Here is a 25,544-nt window from a genome sequence, read left to right on the forward strand (position 1 = left end):
TTTTTTTACAAATTTTTGATAAATAATTGATAATAATAATAATAAACAATAAATAGTCTATTTAAGAACATTAATTTTAAGAAGATGAATTTTCAATCCAGAAGGAGGAATTTTATTTCTAATTTGAATATAAAATAAGAATTTCAATGAAAAATTTCATATATAAAATATAAAAATAATAATATTATTAAAATAATTATACCATATTCAGTTATGGCATAATAAAAAAATACATTTTTCGAAAATTCATAGCTAAATATTTTCATTAGTAATTAATAATAATAAAAACAATAAACACGAAATAGTTTATTTAAGAACATTAATTTCCATAAGATGAATTTTCAATCCAGAAGGACGAATTTTCTGTCCAAATAGACAAATAGTCAACAAAACAGTTGCACTTCAGACAAAAAAAAGATGACTTTAAAAAAATATTGGAATTTTCAATAAAATAATTGAATTTTCAACAAGATATTTGAATTTTTTACCAAATTGTTCAATTTTCAAAACTAAAAAGATGAATTTTCAACCACTTGATTGAATTTTCAAACAAAACAGATTAAACTGTAACCAACAAATGATACTAATGTTAATTATAATTGAAATTATAATATAAAATAAGAATTTTAATGAAAAATGTCCTGTATAAAATGTGAAAATAATATTAAAATAATTATTCCATATTCAGATATAGAATAATGATAAAATTGTTTTTTTTTACAAATTTCATAATTATTTTGATAAATAATTGATAATAATAAAAATAATAAACAATAAATTGTTTATTTAAGAACATTAATTTTAAGAAGATGAATTTTCAATCCAGAAGGACGAATTTTCTTTCCAATTTGAATATAAAATAAGAATTTTTATGAAAAATTTCACATATAAAATATAAAAATAATAATCTTATTGAAATAATTATGCCATATTCAGTTATGAAATAATAAAAAAATTAAAATAAATTTTTTCGAAATTCATAGCTAAATATTTTAATTAATAATTAATAATAATGAAATTAATAAACACGGAATAGTTTATTTAAGAACATTAATTTTCAGAAGATGACTTTTCAATCCAGACAGAAAAATTTTCTGTCCAAATAGACAAATTTTCAACAAAATAGTTCAATTTCCGAGGAAAAAGATGCCTTTTACAAAATACTTGATTGTTCAATACGATAATTAATTTTTTAAGATAATCGTTGATTTTTTTATCCAAATTTTCAACATAAAAAGACGTATTTTCAACAAAATGCTGGAATTTTTAATCAAAAAGATTAAACTTCAACCATAAAAAATTGAATTTTCAACCAAAAAGTTAAATCTTCCAACCAACAAATGTTATCAACAAAATAACACGCATTTTCAATAAAAATAGTTAAATTTTCAAGCAAATACTCGAATTTGTAATGAAAAAATTAACCTTCAAACATAAACCGTTGCATTTTCAACCCAAAAGTTAAATTTTGTACAAGGCAGTTGTATTTTCAACTCGAGAAGTCGAGTTTTCAATAAAAAGGTAAAATCCCCAAGAAAAATGAAATAGTTGATATTTTAAAAAAAACCATGAAATTTCAAAAATTTTTTGAATTTTCGACCAAAAAGATGCATTTTTAGAAAATACTTGAATTTTAAATAAAACAATTAATTTTTTAACATAATCATTGATTTTTTAATCAAATTTTTCAATTTTCAACATAAAAAGACGAGTTTTCGAATTTTGCATCAAAAAGATTAAACTTCAACCATAAACAGTAGCATTTTCAACGAAAAAGTTAAATTTTCAAAAAAAAGTCCATTTCTTTACAAGACAGTTGAATTTTTAACTCGAGAAAATGATATTTTACCAACAAGAAAGCTCTCATTTTCAATCAAATAGTTCCATTTTTTACAAAATATTGGAATGTTTAGCCAAGTATTGAAATTTTCCAATAAATCCTCGAATTTTGCATAAAAAAAAAACTTCAGGCATAAACAGTTGTATTTTCAACCCAAAAGTTAAATTTTTTACAGGCAGTTGAATTTTCATTTTGAGAAGTTCATTTTTCAATAAAAAGATGAATTCTTAAAGAAAAATGTAATAGTTGATATTTAAAAAAAAAATAATTTTCAACAAAATAGTTGGATTTTGGACCAAAAGAATGTCTTTCTACAAAATGCTTAAATTTTCAATTAAACAATTAATATTTGACATAATCGTTGTTTTGTTAAAATTGTTAAATTTTCAACTGGAAAAGACGAAATTTGAACCAAATTTTCGAATTTTTTTATCAAATAGATTAAACTTCAACCATAAATTGTATTATTTTCAATCAAAAAGACCAATTTTTTACAAGGCAGTTCAATTTTCATTGCAAGAAGTTAATTTTTGAATAAAAAGATGTATTCTTCACGAAAAATGTAATAGTTGATATTAAAAAAAACACGAATTTTTAACAAAATTAAAGAGTTAAATTTTTAAGTAAAAAGGACCCATTTTTTGCAAGGCTGTTGGAATTTTAAACCCGAGAGGTTTATTTTTCAACTTACAAAGATGAATTCTCAATAAAAAAGAGAGAATTTCTGCCAAAAGAAATAAACCTTAAATAAAAAATTTTTTTTTAAATTTTTAACGAAAAATGAAAAACTTAAATTTTCAGTCAAAATTATGATTTTCAACTAAGAAAAAAAAACGAATTTTCAACCAAATAGTCCAATTTTCAACCAAACAAAAAATAATATCAGATATTTGAACCAAATATATTTACTTTTACTCTAAATTAAGAACGGTTGTGTTCAATAAAAAAACACGAACTTTTAACAAAATAGTTAAATTCCCAACCAAAGAAGATTAATTTTCAACCAAAATAATATTGAATTTTTAACAAAATAGTCGATTTTTTAACCAAATTGTTAAATTTACAACCTAAAAAAACGAATTTTCAACCAAATTCTCGATTTTTTAATCAAAAAGATTAAACTTCAACCATAAACAGTTGCATTTTCTACAAAAATTAAATTAAAATTAAATTTTCAAACAAAAAAAGTCCTTTTCTTTACATGGCAGTTGAATTTTTAACTCTCGAGGTTGATATTTTATCAACAAAACAAAACACGCATTTTCAATCAAATAGTTCTATTTTTAACAAAAGAGTTGATATTTCAAACAAAAGAAAAAAAAACACGAATTTTCAAAAAAATAGTTGAATTTTTAACTAGATAGTTGAAGTTTAATACCAATAATCGAGTTTTTAATTTTTAAAAATTAACCTTCAACGAAAATCAGTTGTATTTTCAACCCAAAAATTAAAATTATAATGTGAATAGTTGACATTTAAATAACAAAAAAAACTCATTTAAAAAAAATAGTTAAATTTTCAACAAACAAGTTGAATTTTTAACCAAATAGTTTATTTTTTAATCTACTAAGATGAATTTTCCACAGAAAAGATGGAATTTTTGCAAAAAGAGATGAATCGTAACCACAAAAAATGACAAATTTTCAACCAAAAATGGAAAACTTTAACTTTCCGTAAAAATTATAATTTTCAACTTAGAAAAATAAACGAATTTTCAACGAGATAGTCCAATTTTCAACCAAACAAAAATAATATCAGATATTTGAACCAAATATATTTACGTTGAATTTTCTACCAAAAATATAACTTTTTACAAAATACTTGAATTTTCAATCAAACGATTAAATTTCTATCAAAAAAAGAGTCGATTTTTTTAACCAAAAAGAAAAATTTCAACCAAGAAGATTAATTTGTTACCAAAAAATTAAAATTAAAAATTGAATTTTCGACCAAATAATAGAATTTTTAACTTAACATATAATCGGCTGGAGGAAAAAAATGCTAAAAATAGAAACATACCAGAATCTTAATCTTGCAACATTTTTACCATCTAACATTTCATGAACAAAATAAAAAAATTAAAATAAAAAATTGTTGATTCAAGACACTTCTCTAAAGCGCCTCTTATAGAAATTCCTTAACTTTTTCCATATTTTTTTTTTTCAAATTCCGTGATTTTCCTGGACCAATAAAATTTCCTGATTTTGGCCCGATTTCTAGGTGTTCCCGACTACCCTGTGGGTTGATATATAATAAAAAGTCCAGATCTTTATATTAAATAACTTTATGTAAAAACCGTACACCCTGCAAATTATTCATGTATCAAAAATACTAAAAAAGTCTCTTTTACAAATAGTTAAGCGTTAATATTTTATATCTAACAGTCATATACTATTAAATGCATTAACATAATTTTCTTCAATTACTGATCGAAAATCACATTTTTGAGGGCACAACAGGCTTAGGGCCAATTCCATTAGCTAAATTGTAGACCGCAACAGCAACTTCAGCAGCCAGTTTTTCAACATCGGCAGCATTTTCACATTCAGCGTATACTCTGACTATATCTTCTGTTCCTGATGGCCTATCAACAAAACATTTTTTATTTATTTATCACGTTCTTCTTCATATTCAATATTAACAAAACTCACAGTCTGTCTCCCGATTTTCCCCTTTTTTCAAATTCCTCTTTTCTCTTTCAATATACGATATTTGAAAAAAAAAACAATTGTTCATTTTGCATCTACAAAAAAAATAAAATATGCTAACGCGAGGAGTGAAAGTTTTTTTTTAAGTTACGAAATTATTATAATTAATTTAACTTTTTCGAATTTGACTAATTTTAAACTAAACTATTTAGGATTTAAATACAACTTGAAAGCTAAAATATTGTTTTGCTGAATGTAAAAAACTTAAAATTTCTTTAAATTAAGTATAATAAAATATGGTCTGTCCATATTAAAGATTCTTTAGTTTAAATTCCAGTAAAGATTTTTAATACTAATGAATTGTTTTAATGAAGTGTACACACCTCAAAATATATTCAACAAAATAAAACAAAAATTACAATTTAATGTCACAATTCTAATTCGAAAAATTATTATATTCAATAAAAATTAACCAGTTTACAATATTTTCCAAATTTTCAAACAGTACCTAGCAGAAACCATTGTTTCTCAAAAAATTAAGCAGTCGAATCAAAATTTTCACTAGAATATATTTATTTATTTATTTAAAAACTAAATCCATGAAATGTTTCGATGAGACCAAAATTTAAACAAGAATTACAAGTTTTATAATTTAATTTCAGTAATGAAATTTTCCGCCTGGCCACAAATTCAATAATTTCTAGAATTTAAACAATTTTCAAAAATTACCAAAACCATCTTTTAACAGTTGATAAATTTAAGTTTAGTTTTTTGTAGATTTTGAATAATTTGTATTTAAATACATGCATTCAATATAACATTTAATTAATATATAGATTTATCAACATTTAAACAAAACTTGTTTATCTTACTTTTTTGTTAAATGGAAAAACCTCATCTTTTTTTAAGGCCAAAATAAAACAAAAAATTATATTTTTATTTGAAAATGTAAAAATTAAAACAATCTTTTAATAAAATAAATGTTATATCAAGGGATTTTTACATAATTCAACAATTTCAAGGAATATAAAAGACATAAAAAATACTTTAAAGGATTTTAAAGATTTTAACTTATTTTTTAAGATTCCACAGAATTTCAAGAGAGTTCTTTTCAAAATGTTGTCAAACTATTATAATGTAATTTTTATCCAAAGAATATCTAGAGAACTTTAGGGGAAAAATTAAATTTGATTTTTTCCGGGAATTTTTAAGGATCTCAACAGTTTCACGGGATGTGAAAGCATTCGAAAAGTTTTAAAGAATTTAAAAGTTTTAAAGTTATTTTACAAGATTCCAAAAAATTTCAAGAGAAATTAAAACATTTTTATTATGCATTTTTAAATAATGTTATTTTTGATATTGCAAACTATTTTTAAGTTGAGTTTGAGAGCACTGAAAATTGTTGTTTTCAATTTACATTTAAAGTAATAATTATATAGTAAGGTTGAAATAACTAATCTTTGAAAGAAATTTTTAATCATACTTATAGGCATCACAATTTAATTTTTAACAAATAAGTTTTTAGAAGAGGAAACATTCTTGATTTTGAGAACGATTTAAAGCATATAAAAACTGTTTCCTTGCCAAATTTTCTAAAGAAAAAATGGTGGTTTTTAATACTTTTATGAAATACATTGCATTAAAAATTCCAAATTATCTAATAAATTGTCGAAAACATTACATATTCTCTATTGTAGTGCTATTAGTGATATTTTTAATAAAAAATTACTAGATTTTGAAGATGAAACATTTTTCAACTATTTACGCTTTTCGGTTTTATTAGTTTTCTTACCTGAAATTGAAATTTTTAAACCAAAATTATTAGATTTTTAAGGTTCTTAATTTTTTAACAATTTTTATTTAAGTTCGTGTTTTACAGAAGATGCCGGAATTTTTAGTAAAAGGTGTACAAAATTATTAAATTTCAAGAAGTTAAAAAGTTTTTTTTTTATAATTTAGGTAGAGCTAGCGTTGTTCAATATTTATTTCAAAGAAGATTCACAATTCTAGAACAGTTTCAGGTTATATTAACCTTTTTCAAATAAAACTGGTTATTTCAAACAAAAATTGTTTAGATTTTGAAGATTTGTAATTATAAACAATTTTATGTTATGTTATTTTATTAAAAATTATTAGTATTTTTAATACAAAATTATTCGATTTCAAAGAATATTTATAATCTTCAACATATGTAGCTTAATTTGGTGTTTAAACCTGAAATTTTAATTTTTAAACAAAAATTATTACATTTAAATCGAACGATTTTTATTTAAAATACCAGAATTTAAGATTTTGAGCAATTTCAGAATCTGTTAATATTTTTCATAGAAAATAGCAAATTTTATTAAAAAATCATTAGATTTAAAATAAGATTCATAATTTTTTAAACATTTCAAGTTTTACCTCGGAAATTTTTAAAATCTGAACAGGATCCAGAATTTTGTTAACACTATTTTGGCTTATGTTAGTGTTTTTTGTCGGAAATTGGTATTTTCAATTTAAAAAAAATCATATTTTGAAAAAGATTCACAACTTTTTAACAATTTTAGGCTAGGTTCACTTTTTTCATCTAGATCTCGACACTTTTAGTCAAAAGTCATTAGATTAAAAAAAAAACATTTTTTTGGACAATTGTAATTTAAGCTAGCGGTTTTTGATTTAGATTTCAAAGAAGATTTACAATTTGTCAACAATTTGAGGTTATGTTAATGATTTTCACATGAAATTCGTTATTTTAAACAAAAATAATTAAATTTTGAATAAGAATTACGATTGTAAACAATTTCATGTGACATTAGACTTAGCTTTTTTAAAATTATTGATATTTTATACAAAAAACTATTAGATTTCAAAGAATATTTACAATCTTTGAAAAAATGTAGGTTATGTTGGCGTGTTTCGTCTTAAATTTTGATTTTTAAATAAAAATAATTTGATTTAAATGCAACGATTTTCAGTTAAAATAATAGAATTTACAAGGTTGAAAGATTTCGGATTCTGCTAGTGATTTTCGTTGGAAATAAACATTTGATTAAAAAATGATTATCATTTAAACAAGATTTAGAATCATTGAATAATTTTAATGTATATTAGTATTTTTCGTCGGAAATTTGTATATTTAATTTTAAAATTTTGATTTCAAGGAAGATTCACACCTATCCAAAAATTTTAGATTATTTTGGCGTCTTTAATAAAAAAAAAAAAAAACGGTATTTTTAGTAAAAAAAATAATTCGATTTTAAAAAAAAGCAAGATTTAATTTTTATACAATTGTGAGTTAAGCTAGCGATTTTGAATTTAGATTTCAAAGAGATTTACAATTTTTGAACAATTTAAGGTTATGTGAACAATTTTCACATGAAATCGGTTATTTTGAACAAAAATCATTAAATTTCGAAGATTATTTACAATTCTAAACAATTTTACCGTATATTGTGTTTGTTAAAAAAAATTATTAGTATTTTTAATTAAAAAATCATTAGATTTTAAAGAATATTTACAATATTTCAACAAATCTAGGTTATGTTTATGTGTTTCACGTGAAATTGCTATTTTTAAACAAAAATAATTCGATTTAAATACATCGATTGCCAGTTAAAATAATAGAATTTACAGCTTGGAAATTTTCGGATTCTGTTTGTGTTATTTGTTCGAAATAGACATTTGATTAAAAAATCATAATTTGAACAAGATTTAGAATCTTTGAATAATTTTAATTTACATTAATGTTTTTCGTCGAAAATTTGTATATTTAATTTAAAAAATTAGATTTCAATGAAAATTAAACTAAAATTCACAACTTTCTAACAATTTTAGATTACTTTGGCGTCTTCGATCAAAAAACGGTATTTTTAGTAAAAAAAAATAATTTGATTAAAAAAAGACGATTTAATTTTTTGTACAATTGTAATTTAAGCTAGCGGGTTTCAATTTATATTTCAAAGAAGATTTACCATTTTTGAACAATTTAAGGTTATTCTAACTATTTTCACATGAAATAGGTTATTTTAAGAAAAAAGAATTTTGAATTGTTGAAAACTCAAGAAAAAAGCAAATTTTGTATTAAAAACAAGTGCTAAAAATGGCATATTTAAATAAATGACATATTAAAAAAGTTTACTGTTTCGAGAATAATTTAATAATAATCAAACCATTTTTTGTTACGTTATATTACAAAAAGGCAAAGGTTTGATTATTTATTGAAAAAAAAATTAATACTGAAGTTAAGATTTAAATTTTCATCAATTATAAAAAATGTCCTCTTCTATTATTTTAGATGATATGTTTTATGAAATAAGAACTTTGTTTTCAAATTAATTTTATATTTAAAATTAAAAATTGCGTGAAAAAATTATTTCCGCTTTTTTAAATATGAAAATAAATATTATCCCTCTGTTAAGAAAAAATATATCAAATCAGAATACCTGACAAAGGAACGTCCTCTTGAATATTGCTTCACCAGGTCATCAATTTGCTCTTGCAAACCTTTTGGCTTAACACAAAGTCTTTCTGCATCCGCTGTTTCAATAGCATTTCTGTCTTGTACCTTAACTTTCAATTGTCTATTCGGCAGATCATTATAACTTTCTTCCCAATCACTCAGGTTCCACCCTTTTGCATGGAGAATCGTTTCTACCAATAACATATCACTAAGAGCGTCTCCGACAGTCTGATTGATCACATCAATAACATCAGTCATTTTTGCAGCAGCTTTTCTTTGACTCTCAGTCGTACTATAATTTTAAAAAAATAGCTTTTTCTTATCTCAAAGCAAACTTTTTAAATAAGACTCACAAGGGCAGAAGGGCAATTTTCAGTAACGCTTCGGCTTTATAACCGAAAAGTTGCGTCTTCGATTCTTGCTGCCTTCACTTTTTTATTATTATTTTTTTTATTAAAATGTTTAAAAATATAATTTTCTTTAATAATCGTTTTTAATTCCCGGTCGATTAAAAAGTAACATATTCGTAATTGCCGCTAAACGCTAAAATTTATTTAAATTCATAACGTCCATTCTAAATAACATCCTTTAACAATATCAAAAAATTGCAAAATAAAAGGATTTTGAAACAAATACTTACATTTTCCAATCAAAAATATCAATTTCCAACAAAAAATGGAAGTTAAATTTTTAGTTGAAATCATTAATTTAAAAAAAAAGGATTTTCAAGAAAATAGATCAATTTTCAATCTAACTCATGAATTATCAACTTAAATTATGAATATGCAACTGGAATAGTTGAATTCAAACCAAAAAGATGAGTTTTCAATTAAAATAATGCATCTTTAACTAAAATAGTTGAAGTTTAAACAAAAAAATTAATTTTTACTAAGAAATATAAATTGTCAATAAAAACATAAATAATTAAATTTTACGTTCAAAAAATTAATTTTCAACCAAACAGAAGAAGTTTCAACTAAAATTCTAAAACTTTAACTGGAATGGTTGCATTTTTGATAAAAAAAAAATGTTTTTCAAGCGAAAAGATTAATTTCTACCAAAAATATGAATATTCATCTAAAAAGTTCATTTTTCCACCAAAAATTAAATAATTAAATTTTTAGTTCAAACATTAATGTTTAACTAAAGAGATGAATTTTTAACTAAAATTATGGTATATTCAACTAGAATAACAATTACTATTCTAGTTTAAAAACAAAATAAATTTCAACCAAAAAAGAAACAAATTTCAAACAAAATAGTTAAATTTTCGTAAAAAAAAAATTTTATGCAATGATAAAACATGTTTTCAGCCAAATAGCTCATTTTTCAACCAAAGAATTTTTTATTAAAGTGAATCTTCATTGAAAAGAATTGATTTTCAACAAAAGAGTTTAATTTTCAACCAAGTAATTCTATTGCAAACCTAAAAGTTGAATTTTTTAACTAAAATGATAAATATTTAACTGAAATACTTGAACTTTTAACTTAAAAGAAGAATTTTCAAATAAGAAGGTTAGCTTGCAAAGAAAAATATAATTTTCTACAAAAGAAAATCGATTTTTAATATAATATGCGAATTTTCAACGAAATAGTTACATTTTCAATATAAAAAAAATTTCATCCTAATTGTTTAATTTTGATCAAGAAAATGTCAATTTTTAATCAAAAACAGATTTTAAAATTTTGATTTAAATGAATTAATTTCCAACCAAACAGAAGAATCTTGAACTGAAACTCTAAATCTTTAACTGGGATGCTTGAATTTTTGACAAAAAAGATGAATTTTTAACCAAAAAAATTAATGTCTACCAGAAATATAAATATTCATCTAAAAAAGTTCATTTTTCCACCAAAAATTGAATAGTTAAATTTGTGGTAAAAAAATTAATGTTCAACCAAAGAGATTAATTTTTACCTAATATTATAGAATATTCACCTTGAATAATGGTTAATGAAAAGAATTAATTTTCAACAAAAGAGCTTAATTTTCAACCAAGTGATTTTATTTCGAACCTAAAAGATGAATTTTTTTAGCTAAAATGATAAATATTTAACTGTTATACTTAAATTTTTAACTGAAAATAAGAATCTTCAAACAAGAAGATTAGCTTGCAAAGAAATATATAATTTTCTACGCAAAAAAATCGATTTTGAATATAATATGCAAATTTCCAACGAAATAGTTCCATTTTTAATAAAAAAAAATTTCATCCAAGTTGTTGAATTTTGAACAAGAAAATATCAATTCTTAACCAAAAATAGACATTAAAATTTCGATTTAAATAAATTAATTTTCAACCAAACAGAAGAATTTTCAACTGAAATTCTAAATCTTGAACTGGAATGGTTGAATTTTTGACAAAAAAGATGAATTTTCAACCAAAGACATTAATTTCTAACTAAAATTATGCAATATTCAACTGGAATTCCACAGAAAAAGAAACAAATTTTAAACAAAACAGTGCAATTTCCGACAAAAAATTACTTTTCATTCATGCAAAGAAAAAACAAGTTTTCAATCAATTAGCTCATTTTTCAAGCAAAGAATTTTTTATTAAAGTGAATCTTCATTGAAAAGAATTAGTTATCAACAAAAGAGTTTAATTTTCAACCAAGTTATTTCATTTCAAACCTGAAAGATGAATTTTTTAACTAAAATTATAAATATATGCGAATTTTCAACGAAATAGTTGAATTTTCAATTTAAAAAAAAAACATATTTTCATCCAAATTGTTGAATTTTTAAAAAGAAAATATCAATTTTGAACCAAAAATAGACATTAAAATGTTCAGTTAAAGGAATTAATTTTCAAACAAACTGTTGAGTTATTAACTAAAATGATGAATATTTAACTGGAATAGTTGAATTTTATACCAGAAAGATTAATTTTCTACAAACAAGGCAAATTTTTCACAAAGTACATACATTTTCAAACAACTATTTTAATTCCGAAATACATACAAGTGGAAATCACTTTTATAAATTGACCAAAATGATTAAAATAATGAAAACTTGAATTTAACCTTTCGAAGCAAAAATTTCTTTGAAGCAAAAAAATCAAGTGTTTTTAAAAAACCACGTTCATACTTTGAATGTTAAATATAATTGGTAAACATTACAAAAATAATTAATAACATGTACATAAAATAAATTTTTTTTCCGAAAATATATTAAAATTAAAAATTTCAACTTGTCCGTGAAAAAATGCAATATAAAAATTTTATCAGAATAATTTTAAAAGATTAATGAAAAAATCATATTTATAAATATTTTAATAATTTAACAATTTAAAAAAGTTGTAAAAAGTGACAAAAAATGAGATTCTACTGCTTTGAAAAAATAATACTCAGGTAATGAGCTTTAATTACAAAAATGATGAACAGAAAGTAAAATTGACAATTTCCGGTATCTCCTTCTCAGAATGTCTACCAGACGGATAATTATTAATTCCCAGTTTTCTGCCTATCAATGTTTAATTTTGCCGGTCTAGTAAACGTAGTTTTTTTCAATTTCCTTATTCTAACTCGGAATTTTGAATATTTTCGAAATTTCCATGTTCCAAGTTTAAATTGTAATTCTTTTAGGAAATTTATTACTGTTCCAAGTTAGAATGATCATTTTTCTTAACAATGTACTCTTTCAAGAAATAATTATAATTATTTTTGATAATAGCTTTTTTAAATAAATAAATAATAATTAATAATAAATAAAATGATAAATAAATCCTTTTTTGAAAATTATCTTATCAAATTCAGAATTGCTTTAATTGCTTCGAAAAATTTACTGTTGCAAGACAAAGTTATACTGTATCATTTTTCTTTTTTTAATCCAGATATAACTCAAAAATTATAATTCTTTTGAAAAATTGTCTTTTCAAAATCAAAATTCAATGGCAGTAGTATTAAAATTTTCAGCACACTAATATTTTTTCTCAATCTTTTGGTATTAATTTTTCTTTAAATTACTATGATTCAATGAAAAAAATATTTTTTTAAAAAAGAAATGTCTCATATCACGAGTTTATTTTTTTAAAACTAAAAATTAAATTTTCATCACAATCCGCAGCCGAAACTGATACAATTTTAGGTAGGGTTCCTTTCACACTAACGCACAATTTTACCAGGCTAGACTACGGATTGGAATAAAAAATTAAATTTTTTAGTTAAAAAAAATAGAATAGCTATTAAATCTTTAAAAGAAAATATTTTTCTTCATTATATGATAATAATTTTAAGAAATATCGATGCTAAGAGGTCGAAGAAAATTATTATTTTGTAAGAATTTTTTATGCTATAAACCAAAATTTTAATTAATTGTTGGTTATCTCGGCTCGAAAAAAATATTTAAAAAATTTGTTTGCAATTTTTAAATTTGTTCAAGTTTAAATTTTTGAATCGTTAGTTCTCCAAGAGATAATTTCTATTTATTCACATTTTTTTTAAAAAAAAACTTAACATCTGTGTAAATAAGACAAGAATTTCGCGGGTACTTGAAAACTTTGCAGCGACATAAATACACTAGGAAAGAAATCGCCAAGACCCAGAAATCAAAATCGGAAATACATACAACGAATTTTTTAAATCCTGACTTTGGTATTTAATAAAATTATATTTATAAATTGTGATTTAAAATTTTTCCGAGCTCATTTAGGCTGTTTTTTTAAGTATAAATACACAAGAAAACAAATCTACAGGACTCAGGAATTAAAATTAGAAATACAGTGAATTTTTTAGATTCTGATTTTGCTATCAATTCAAATATTAGAAACTGATGAATTAAAATCCGCGAGAAAGGGAGACTTTTTACCTCCAGGAATATAAAAAAAAATGAAACTCAAGAAAATTTAAAAACTCTGCAAGCAAGAAACTTTTTATACGTTTTTTTCAAGCGCGGATAAACCAGCTTATATGTTTCTTGTAAAACGTAAATTTTTCTCTCTTTCACTTAAAAATATGAAAAGACTGAGAGTAATAAAAAAATATCAAACATTTTTAATATTAATTTTAGTATAATCGAATGAAAAATCCCAGTTACTGAATCAAATTCCCGGTCATTCTCGGGTGGAAAAAGTTTTCCGGTTTTATCCGGGCAGGTAAACATCTTAAAACTACAAAAGTTATAAAATAAAAATGGGTAAAACTGACTTTTTATCCTTGGCAGCATCTCGGATGACTTTCATTGCAGAATCTTTAAATATAATGGTCCCATGACCATTGGCCTCAAAATAAATACCGATATCAAATTCTAGAGCCTTGTGATGTAGGTGTTTAACTCCAGTTGACACACAAGCCACAGGCACTTTCTAGAAAAATAATACTATATAATAACTTTATAAATTTCAAAAGCACCTTCATATTTCATACTTCACAGTCATTTCTCTATTCCCCTCTTTTCCTTCTCTTTTTTTTCTAAGAATTCTTTTTTCTCCTCCGTTTTTAAGAAACTTCCCCTTTTTTGGTTCAGAATTGTTCTAGTTTGGTTTAAAATTCTATTATATTGTTAAAAATTAATTAATTTGGTTACAAATGAAATTATTTCGTCAATAAATCATCTTTTTTGGGCAAAAATTCAACTACTTGGTTAAAAGCTGAACCTTTTTGTTAAAAATTCATATTTTCGGTTTGAAAACTGAATTTTTTTGCAGAAAATTTCATCATTTTGTTTTGGAATTTCACATATATGGTTAAAAATGAAACTATTTTTACAAAAACTTAACTATTTGGAAGAAAGTTGAGCTATTTAGCACAAAATTGAATTTTTTGTTGAAAAATTATATTTTTGGGTTAAAAATTCAACTGTATTGTAAATAATTCGCCATTTTCTCTTCAAAATTAAACAATTGTGTTGAAAATTTATGTATTTTGTTGAAAATTCATCTTTTTGGTAGAAAATTAATCATTCTGGTGAAAAATCCATCTTTTGGGTGGAAAATTCAACATTCTTGGATGAATTTTAATCTTTTTTTTTTTGAAAATTCGACCATTTGGCTGAAAATGAATTTTGTTAGATTGAAAATTCAACTAATTCGGTGAAATCGTCTTTTTCTGTCGAAAATTGGACTATTTTGTCAAGAATTTTTGTTTTTTTTATTAATTCGACTAGCTGAAAATTCGTCTTTTGGCAGAAAATTCACCTTTTACAGTAGGAAAGTTATGTTTGGCCATATTTCAACTGTATTCTAAAAAAGTCATCTTTTTGGCATGAGAATTCAATTGTTTTTGGTTGAATTTTAATCTTTTTGGTTGGAAGATTTGACCATTTGGTAGAAAATTCAACTCTTTGGTTCAAAATTTAATCTATTTCGTCGAAATCATCTTCTTTGCGAAAAATTCGCCTTCTTTGATTGAATTCAACTGTTTTCTATTTCAAATAAAAATATTTTTGGCTTTTGATATCAAATAATAAAGGTTCCTTAAAAAAATTCATCTTTACGGACTAACAATTCAACTGCTTTGTAGAAAATTCCTCTTTTTGGCTTAAAAATTTAACAATTATTTATAAAATAAAAAACTCTTCGTTTTAAATTAACTTTTTTTGTTGAAAACTCATCTTTTTAGTTTGTAAAATTAATTTCTTTTCATAGGCGTTTTATACTGCTTGGAGGAAATATCAACAATTAAATTTTTTTTTCATATTTCACTTTTGTAGGCTGAAAATTCAACTACTTTGTTAAAAATACATCTTCTTGGTTGAAAATTAAATTTTTTGTTTGAAAATTCGATTTTTCAATGAAATAAGAACTTATCTTTTCGTTCAAAATTTAACTTTTCGGGTTGTGAATTCAACTTTTTTCTGAAAAAAAATCATCTTTTTGGTTTGAAAATTTAACTGTTTAGTTCCAAATACAACTGTTTTTTGGTGAAGTTTAATCTTTCTTGATTAAAAATTCGACCATCTGGTTGAACATTCTTATTTGTAAGTTGAAAATTCAAATATTTGGTTGTAGATGCAACTGTTTGGTTAAATTTTATTTTTGCTGGTGCTGAAAATTCTATTGTTTTTGGTTAAAGTTTTATCTTCTATGTTTAAAAATTTGACTATTTGGTAAAAAATTCATCTCCGTAGGTAAAAGTTTAACTATTTTGTGAAAAAGTTCTCTTTTTGTTTAAAAATTCAACTGTTTGGTTGAAAAATCATCTTTTATGGTAGAAAAGTAAACTTTTTTGTTTAACATAAATAAATAAATTTTATATTTTTAATATTCTTATTAGAAATTTTACGATATTATAATCTGGATTTTTCAATATTAAAGGTCAGATAAAAATCAGGGAATTTTAAACTCATTTTTACGACTCCCTGTTATTATAAAAAGTCTTTTTTTCTTTTTTAACTAAGTTTAAATTTAATTCACAATGTATTTTTTTTATTCATCATTTTAGTTCAAAATTCATCACCTCGATTGAAAATTAAGCTATTATGTAAAAAATTCTTTTTTGTCGTTAAAAATTTGTTCAATTTTTGATTAAAAATTTATCTTTTTTATTGTAAAGATTAATTATTTGGTTTAAAATAAATCTTTTTATTTTTTGGAGTCAACTAAATGGTTAAAAAGTCAACTATTATGTTATGATTTAATTTTTTGTTAAAAAAAACCCTTTTTTCGAAAATTCAACTATTACGTTGAATATTCATCTATTTGGACAGAAAATTCGTCCTGTTTGATCCAAATTTCATTTTTTGTATAGCACCTGTATTCTAAAAAATTTAATTGTTTTCTTGAAAATCCTACAATTTGGTTAAAAGTTTATCTATTTTTTAAAATTTTAATTATTTTGTTAGAAATTTAACTATTTTGTTCTAAATTCATATTTTTGGTCGACAATTCAACTGTTTTGTTGAAAATTCTTCTTTCTAAAATGAAAATTCATCTTTTATGGTAGAAAAATAACCTTTTTTGGCTGAAATAAAGAAATACATTAAACAAATTTTCATCCGAAATACGGTTTTATTCCGTTTATGAAAGTTTTTATGTTAAAACTGTTACAAGATTAACATTTTTGTTTTTAAATATTAATGGTCAAAATCTGGAACAAGTCAGGGAATTTAAAAAAATTTTTCGGCTACCTTGATTACTAAGATTACTTATATTTACTTTTTATAAACTTAAGCAACGATTTAATTTACAGCCTAATTCCAGCCAAGACGCTAATATTCAGCGCGAAAAAAATTTTCCATCATTGGCTTGTGAGTGAGGGCATAATTATTAATCAAATTATCTTTACTGCAAATTAAAACAAAACTTTTTATATAAGAGGAATAATTTTTCGATTTCTTCCGTAAATTTTCGGATAGTTTTTGAGCATAATTTGTTTAATGAATAGCTGAATCTACCTGCAGCGTAAATTTCTATTATCAATAATTTATTATAAATTAGTTGCATAAAACATTAAGAAATTCGAAATTTCAACACCTACTTTAGCACACTTTCTCTTATCTTATCTGGAGCTTATGTCTAAATTTACAAGCTTACTGAATTTTTTATGTTTATTGCTAGAACCATGTGCATAATATTTATATGAAGTCCGTCATGAATTCTTACAAGAAAAAATAGCTTTTTTATTGTCAAGTAATTTAATCAGAAAGTAAGGCGTAAATTTTTTATCGTTGGTTATTCTTCTTCTGATAGATTACCTCAAGCAGGTATATTAACATTTGTAAAATAAACAGTTCTTAGGAAAAAATTATTTCGATCTGCCTACGAAGTAGTTCTCATTTTTAATCAAAAAGGAAATAGCAAAAAATGAATTTTTCTATTCTTCTGCTGTCCTTATTCATTATTTGTGAGTATACAAAAAATAATTTTTAAATTAATGCTAAATAATGTATAATTTTTTCATTTCTTTCATCTGCTTTATTTGTCGAATCCAAATAGACATATTTTACATTTTTCTTTTAAATAAAATTAATGTAGATATCATATAGAATTTAATATGAAAAGCTATCAAATTCCTAAGAAATTTTAAATCGAAATATATTGTACTTTCAACGAAATAGTTGAATTTTCTACCAAAAAATATTTTCTAAAAAAAGGGATGAATTTCCAATACAAAAAGGAAATTTTTCAGTCAGTTAAATACTCATAAAAAATTTCACTTTCAACCAAGAAATATATATTTATTTAACATAAAAGATGAATTTTTAATCCAAAACTACTAGTTGAATTTAAAAAAAAATTACTCTATCAATGTCATTGAATTATCAACCTACAGAGATTCATTTTCAACCAAATGATCGAATTTTTAAACAAAAAAGATTAAAGTTGAACAAAAACCCGTTGAACCTTTGAGCCAAATAGAAGAATTATTTAAAAGACAGTTGAATTTTCGACAAAAAAGTTCATTTCCAATCAAGATAGATGACTTTTTTTACCATAAAAGTGAATTTTATCCAAATTAACTAAAAGAAAAAAATACGAATTTTTAACGAAAAACTTTAATTGTTTACAAAGAAGTTACATTTTCAACACAAAAATATATATTTTCCAGAAAAAAGTTTATTTATAACCAAATATTCGGATTTTCAACAAAAAAGTTTAATTTTTTACCAAGAAACTTAATTTTCTGCTGAAAATGAACAAATTATGAACAAAATACATACATTTTCATCAAAATTGCTGAATTTTGAAACAAAATAATGATCTAACGGTAAAACAGTTGAATGTTGTTCCCGAACTAAAGAGGTCAATTTTTAACTAAAATGATAAATTTTCAACGAAAAATGTAACTTTTCAATCAAATAGTTACATTTTCAACAAAACAATTAAATTGCCAAAAAAAAAGAAGTTCATTTTCAACCAAGAAAAATAACTTTTCTACCATAAGAGATCAATGTTCCACGAAAAGATCAATTTTAACCAGTTAAATTAAACGAAAAAGGTGAATTTTCAATAAAATACATGAATTTTCTTCAAAAAAGTTGATTCGTCAATTTTTAAAGAATAAATTTCGAAACGAAGATGGAATAGTCAAATTATCAGACAACAAAATTAAATTTGAAAAAAAAGAGAAACAAAATTTTCAACAAAATAGTTTAATTTTTTACAAAACAGTTAAATCTTCTATCCAAAAATATTAATTTTACCGAGAATAAATAAAAAGATCAATTTTAAATCAAGAAAGTGAATTTTGTACCAAATAGTTTAGTTTTTTACGAAATTGTTGAATGTTGAAGCCCAAAAAACGAATTATCTACAAAGCAGTGGAATTTTCAACAAAAAAAAGAAATTATTTTTTTAAAAGTCGTTAAACTTTAAACATAGTAGCTGACTTTCCAACAAAAAAAGTTTCAATTTGAAATAGAAAACGCATTGTATTCCACCAAAAAATATTAATTTTCTACTGAAAACGACAAAATTGTAAGCAAATACTTCAATTTTCAGTTATTCAATTTTCAACCATAATTATTGAAAATTTGTAATAAAAAGATGACTTTTTAAAGAACAGTTGCATTTTAAACAAAATAATTAAATTTTCAAACAAAAAAGTTCATTTTTCACAGGGAGATGACTTTTCTACCATAAGATGAATTTTCAATTTATAGAAAACGAATTTCCATCTGAAAATAGAATATTTCAATTATCAGATAACAAAATTAATTTTTCAACAAAGAAAAACGAATTTTCAAAAAAATAGTTTAATTTTGTACAAAACAGTTGAATTTTCAATCCAGAAATATGAATTTATAACACAAACGCTTATTTATATTTATTTAAATTTATATGTAATATAAATAATATATTTATTGTATAAAGTTTTCCATAAAAAAGATAAATTTTCCACCAAGAAAATGTCTACGAAAAAAGACAAATTTTCAACAAAATAAATAAATTTTTAAGAAAAAAGCTGAATTTTGAAGCCAAAAAGACGATTGTCGGTACAATAGTTGAATGTTCAACTCGAAAATATGATTTTTTTTAATGATGAATTTTGAGTTTCAATTTAATCGAAAAAACGGGTAATTTCTTTAAAAACAGTTATGATAAGAAAAAATTGAATTCACTCGTTAGAAAAAAGAAACCCAGGAAATGGCTAAGTGTATCGCAACATTTTCTAATTAATACTACAATTTTGAATGCTTTAACTATTAAAAATTTTCTTTTTTTGTATGCTCCTGATGCCCCAAATCGAGAAAAAAAAACTTGGTATATAATTCGTTACATTTTAAAACTTTTTTATTCTGATTTCGGGCAGTTTTTTGGCGTTTGAGATATTTTAACAGAGAGGTAACGATTTTATCACTGATTCCTTAATTTTATAATAAACAGGTTATTCTGGGAAAATTCTTGGTCAACCCGCTGGATCCATAAAAGTACGGGAACCTATAGGTCATATTTTTACTTCAAAACAGTACAAATCAGTTTGCACCAACCAAAAATTGTATGACGAGTCGAACGCATTACAAGCTTATTATGACAAGGAGTACTTAAAATTTAATAACAGAGAATATATTGAAAAATCCAAAAAGTGTCGAAACGATTACAACATTTTTTCATTATCGAGAAAATTGGTGAAAAAAATTTGTAATTCGCAAGCAGATCAATTAAAAATTGCAGAAGCAGTTCATAAACATGTTTGCAGCGCGATTTCCAGAATGTAAGTTTTACGATAATTCCGCTTGTATCTATAAAATCCAAATTTTCGATTTTATGGTTTAAAAGTTTGCAGTTTGTTTTTTAATAAAATTTTTTTTAAATTATGTTATTTTTCTAGCACTCAGGCCTGGCGTTATGGTGGTTCAGCACATATGGAATTGATATATGTTTGATCTTATGAATTGAAGTCCTTTAAAATTTAAGTTTGGATGTATATGTATCTAGAATAATCTTAAACTTCGAATTTTTTAATTATGCGTGTGGAAATTTCAATAATTTCAGAATAAAAGTTTCAAATTGTATGTGTATGATTAATTTTAAAAACTTTATGACAAGTATTTTAGCACTTAGTTTAAATATTAATATTTTTAATGATAATCGATTTACTTTCTATTAGAAAAAAAATACAAAAATAGTTGAATTTTCAATCCAAAAAGTCGAATTTTCGACCTAAAAGGATGACTTTTGAACAAAGGATGTGCAAACAAATCCGGTACCGATAAAAAAAATACTGGTAACGATCATTTGTTTGATCAGTTTAAAAAAAAGACATATTTCAAGGGAGAGTCTAGACTGCCGGCGTCGATAGTTTAAGAAAATAACTGATTATTCGTTTCAATTATTATTTTTTTATTTTACATTTATTTTATATATTTTTAAAATTTTTAACTGTTTATAAAAAATATAAAATACAAACAACGCTGTGTGGAATTTTCAGCCTGAAAAGTCGAATTTTTAACAAATAGATATTTTTCAAGCAGCACAGATAAAATTTTATCCAAATAGTTGAATGTTTAAAAGAAATACATTTTCAAACAAAAAGAGAATTTCTTAGAAGAATTTGAATTTTCAACAAAAAATTTAAATTTCAAAAAAGAAAAATCAATTTCCAATCAAAAATAATTACTTTTTCACCACGAAAGAAAAAATGTCAATAGATTAGAACAAATTTTCTATCCAAAAAGATGAATGCTGAAAATGACAGTTGAATCTTTGACCAAAAAATATGATTTTTGAACAAAATAATTTAATTTTTATCAAAAAAGATCAATTTAAACAAAAAAGATCAATTTAAACCAAAAAGATGAATTAATAAGAAAAATTTATTTATTTATTAAAAAGTGATTATTTTCAATAAAAAGGATGACATTTCACCATAAAAGAACAATTTTTAATCGATAAGAACAAATTTTCTATCCAAAAAGATGAATGCTGAAAATAACAGTTGAATCTTTGACAAAAAAATATGATTTTTCAACGAAATAATTTAATTTTCAACTAAATAGTCGAATTTTCAAATAAAAGAAATTAAATCTCAATCACAAAATATTTTCATTTTTAACCAGTTTTTAAACAATTGACTTTTAAGCCCAAAAAGATTAATTTTCAACAGAAAAGTTTAGTTTTAATCCAGAAAGATGGATTTTTAACCATACAAAACAAATTTTAAACCAAATGGTCGAATTATCAGTAAAAAAATTAAACTTAAAAAAAGGTGCATTTTCAACCAAATAGCTGAATATTCAAGCCGAAAAGTTAAATTTGTAACAAAATGAATAAATTTTCAACAAAATAGTTGAATTTTTAAGCTACAAAGAGGAATTCTCAACAAAACACTTTCTACTAAGAAAGACGAATTTACAATAAAATAAATACATTTTTAAAAAAGTATGATGAATTTTCAACCAAGAAGATTACGTATATACAAAAAAGGACTAATTTTTAAATAAAAATGAGAAATTTCTAACCAAAAATTGAAAAATTACATTCTCAGTTACAAAGATTAATTTTAAACCAAGAAAAAAAAAGTGCAACAAAATAGTTGAATTTTAAACCAAAGTGATGAACCTTCAACGAAAAAGACGGATTTTTTTATAATACAATTTAATTTTCAGCCTGAAAAGTTGATTTTTTAACAAATATATATTTTTCAACCAGGAAAGATGAAATTTTAACCAAATAGTTTAATGCTAAAAAAATACATTTTCAAGCAAAAAGAAAATTTCTTAGATGAATTTTCAATAAAATAATAGGATGACTTTTTCACGATAAAATAAAATTTTCCAATCCAAATAGCCGAATTTCCAAATAAAATACGTTAAACATCAACCTCAAAAAATTTCATTATTAATCAAATAGTTGAATTTCCAAGCTTAAAAGTACATTTTTTTAGAAAACAGTTAACTTTTAAACCCGAAAAGATTAGTTTTTAACAGAAAAAATTAAGTTTCAATCTGAAGTGATAAATTTTCAATCTACAAAAACAAAATTTTGAATCAAACGGTACAATTATCAATAAAAAAAGATTAAACTTTAATTTTTTTTAAACTTGCCTTTTCAAACAAATATTTGAATTTTGAAGTCTAAAACTTGAATTTTTAACAACAAAACATAAATTAAATTTCTACTGAAAGAGATTAATTTTAAAACCAAAAAGACGAATTTTAAACCATCAAAATTAATTTTCTACTAAAAAAGATGAATTTTTAACAAAATAATTAAATGTTTAAACAAGCAGGAAGAATTTGAAAAAAAAGACAAATTTTCTACAAAAAAAAGAAAAACTTTTAAATAAGAACGATACATTTTCAACCAACAATCGAACAGTTATATTTGTACTTAAAAAGATGAATTTTTAACCAAAATAAAAAAGAATTTTCAACATAATATTTGTATTTTTAACCAAAGTGATGAACCTTCAACGAAAAGGGTGGATTTTTTTATAATACAGTTTAATTATCAGCGTGAAAAGTTGAATTTTTAAAAAATAGATCGTTTTCAACCCAAAAAGATGAACTTTTAACCAAATAAATGAATGTAAAAATACAATTTTCAAGCAAAACGACAATTACTTAGATGAATTTTCACTAAAAAAGAATGATGATACAAATGATACAAAAAGATGAATGTTTAAAATAACAGTTGAATCCTTGACAAAAGAAGAATTGAATTTTCAACGAAATAGTCTTATTTTCAAATAAAAGAGGTTAAACCTCAACCACAAAAAAGTTGCAATTTTAACCAAATAGTTGATTTTTCCACCATAAACATGAGTTTTTAACAAAATAGTTCCATTTTAAACAAAATAATAAAATTTTCAACAAAAAAGCTCGTTTTCAACCAAGAGGGATGACTTTTCTACCATAAAAATGAATTTCCCATCCAAAACATCGAATTTTTAACAACACTGTTGATTTTTCGACCAAAAAAGATGAGTTTTTATCCTAATAGTTCCATTTTAAACAAAGTAATTAAATTTCTAACAAAAAAGGCTCATTTTCAACCAAGAGAGATGAATTTTCTGCCAAAAATGGAATAGTTCAATTATCAGATAAGCAAATTAATTTTTAAACAAAGCAAAACGAATTTTCAATCCAGTAATATGAATTTACAACAAAAACGCTTATTTATATTTATTTTAATTTTTATATTATATAAATATATTTATTTATTTTATAAAGTTTTCATAAAAAGATGAATTTTCCAACAAGAAAATTTTTACCAAAAAAGATCAATTTTCAACAACATAAATAAATTTCAAACAAAATGGCTGATTTTTGAAGTCAAAAAGACGATCTACCAGTACAATAGTTGAATTTTCAACTCGAAACTACTATTTTTTTTTAAATGATGAATCTTCAGTTCCGATTTAAGCGAAAAAAATAAGAAAAAATGGGTAATTTTTTTTTAAACAGTTCTGATAAGAAAAAATTGACGTCACTCGTTAGAAAGCAAATCATTTAGAGAAAGTGGAAAAAAGTGGATTAGTCGCAAATATAATCAAAAAGTCGCATTATTTCAAAAAAGTAGAAAAAATAGAAAGTCGCAGAATTCGAGCCTTTTGGTTAATTATGACGAGTTAACTACTGTTGTAATCTAGTGTAATGATATTTAATGCAATGTAATCCCTTTTAATATTTTTTATATTTAAAAAATTTTTTTAACCTTTTAAATGCCTATTCAACACGAAATGATGTGTTTTTTGCCACTATATATGTACTTCCCAAAAAACAAGGAAAATACAATAACTTTAAGTTTTTTCTACCTTTAAATATTTTTCTTTTATCCTTTTTCACTGTTTAATAAATAATTTTTAAAAAATGTATACAGAAACTATGCCATAAATTATAAAATTAATAGCAAAGTTGCATGAATTTTAGGCAAAATATTTTTTAAATACTGCATACAATTCTAAAAATATAGCTGATTTAAGAAAAAAAATAATCAAAAAAAGTATGGGAAATCTTGTTTAAACCACTTTGGGACCTTGAGATGCTTCCGGTTTCACAGCCAATCAGCATTGCCTCATTTTCCCGCACAAAATTCTACAAGTATACTATTTAAACATTTAAAAAAATGTTTAACTCATTTTGAAAAGCTTTTCTTGCGAAATGACATTCAGTTTTTAACTATACTTGAATTGCAAAAGGAAAAATAATATTTAAAAATATGCAACTAACAATTTTCATTTTACTAAAAATAAACAAATACAATTTAAATCAAATTTTTTGTTCAGTCCAGTAATTATAGAACTTAAGGTAGTTTTCGCACCGAAAAGGCAGATGTTTGAAGACAAAAATTTCTCTATGATTTTGAGAATGAGAATAATATCACTAATGATGTAATTTCAAATAAAAAACATTATTTTAAATGAAAACTTTTTCAACTTACAAAAAATCATTTATTTTAACCATTTTTTCTGCAATTTTTTGGGAAAATATTCTGTACAACTCTGCTATTTCCAATTTTGAATGTAAATTTTTCTTTGGGTAAAATAATTTTAAAAAATGCTTTGATGAGCACATTTTTGTAAATAAATCACTATATTTAAAGGTTCTTGAATTATTAAAAGTGTCAATAGCAGAGTTGTAATGAATCTTTTCCCCGAAAAAATTAGTTATGATTGATTAAAATTCAACCAACTTTAAAAAATTGGTAAGAAGCGACGATCAGAAAAAACTGATTAACAAAATATATTGTTAAAATAATAATTTTTTGTAAAATTTACATTATTTCATATA

The 25,544-nt window shown here is 23.1% G+C and overlaps 2 protein-coding genes across 3 annotated transcripts in view; one reads left to right on the top strand and one right to left on the bottom strand.

Annotated features, from left to right (window-relative positions):
• LOC117179620 (WD and tetratricopeptide repeats protein 1) overlaps positions 1–20,713 on the top strand; it is a 67,187-nt gene extending 46,474 nt beyond the window's left edge. The window contains exons 12-13 of one of the 2 annotated variants that reach the window (XR_004467940.1): positions 20,197–20,524; positions 20,642–20,713. The gene's annotated coding sequence lies outside the window, so the exon portion shown is untranslated. The remainder of the gene's footprint in view (positions 1–20,196; positions 20,525–20,641) is intronic. The other variant, XM_033371615.1, reaches the window with a different exon arrangement.
• The window catches only part of LOC117179621 (phosphoacetylglucosamine mutase), a 38,813-nt gene continuing 17,402 nt past the window's right edge, over positions 4,134–25,544 (bottom strand). The window contains exons 5-7 of the mRNA XM_033371617.1: positions 14,078–14,235; positions 8,913–9,221; positions 4,134–4,424 (exon numbers count right to left, since the gene is read on the bottom strand). Of these exons, the coding sequence (XP_033227508.1) occupies positions 4,277–4,424; positions 8,913–9,221; positions 14,078–14,235 (615 nt within the window). The 3' untranslated portion in view covers positions 4,134–4,276. The remainder of the gene's footprint in view (positions 4,425–8,912; positions 9,222–14,077; positions 14,236–25,544) is intronic.

Source organism: Belonocnema kinseyi, chromosome 9, assembly GCF_010883055.1.
Source record: "Belonocnema kinseyi isolate 2016_QV_RU_SX_M_011 chromosome 9, B_treatae_v1, whole genome shotgun sequence".
In the NCBI taxonomy this organism is placed as follows: domain Eukaryota; kingdom Metazoa; phylum Arthropoda; class Insecta; order Hymenoptera; family Cynipidae; genus Belonocnema; species Belonocnema kinseyi.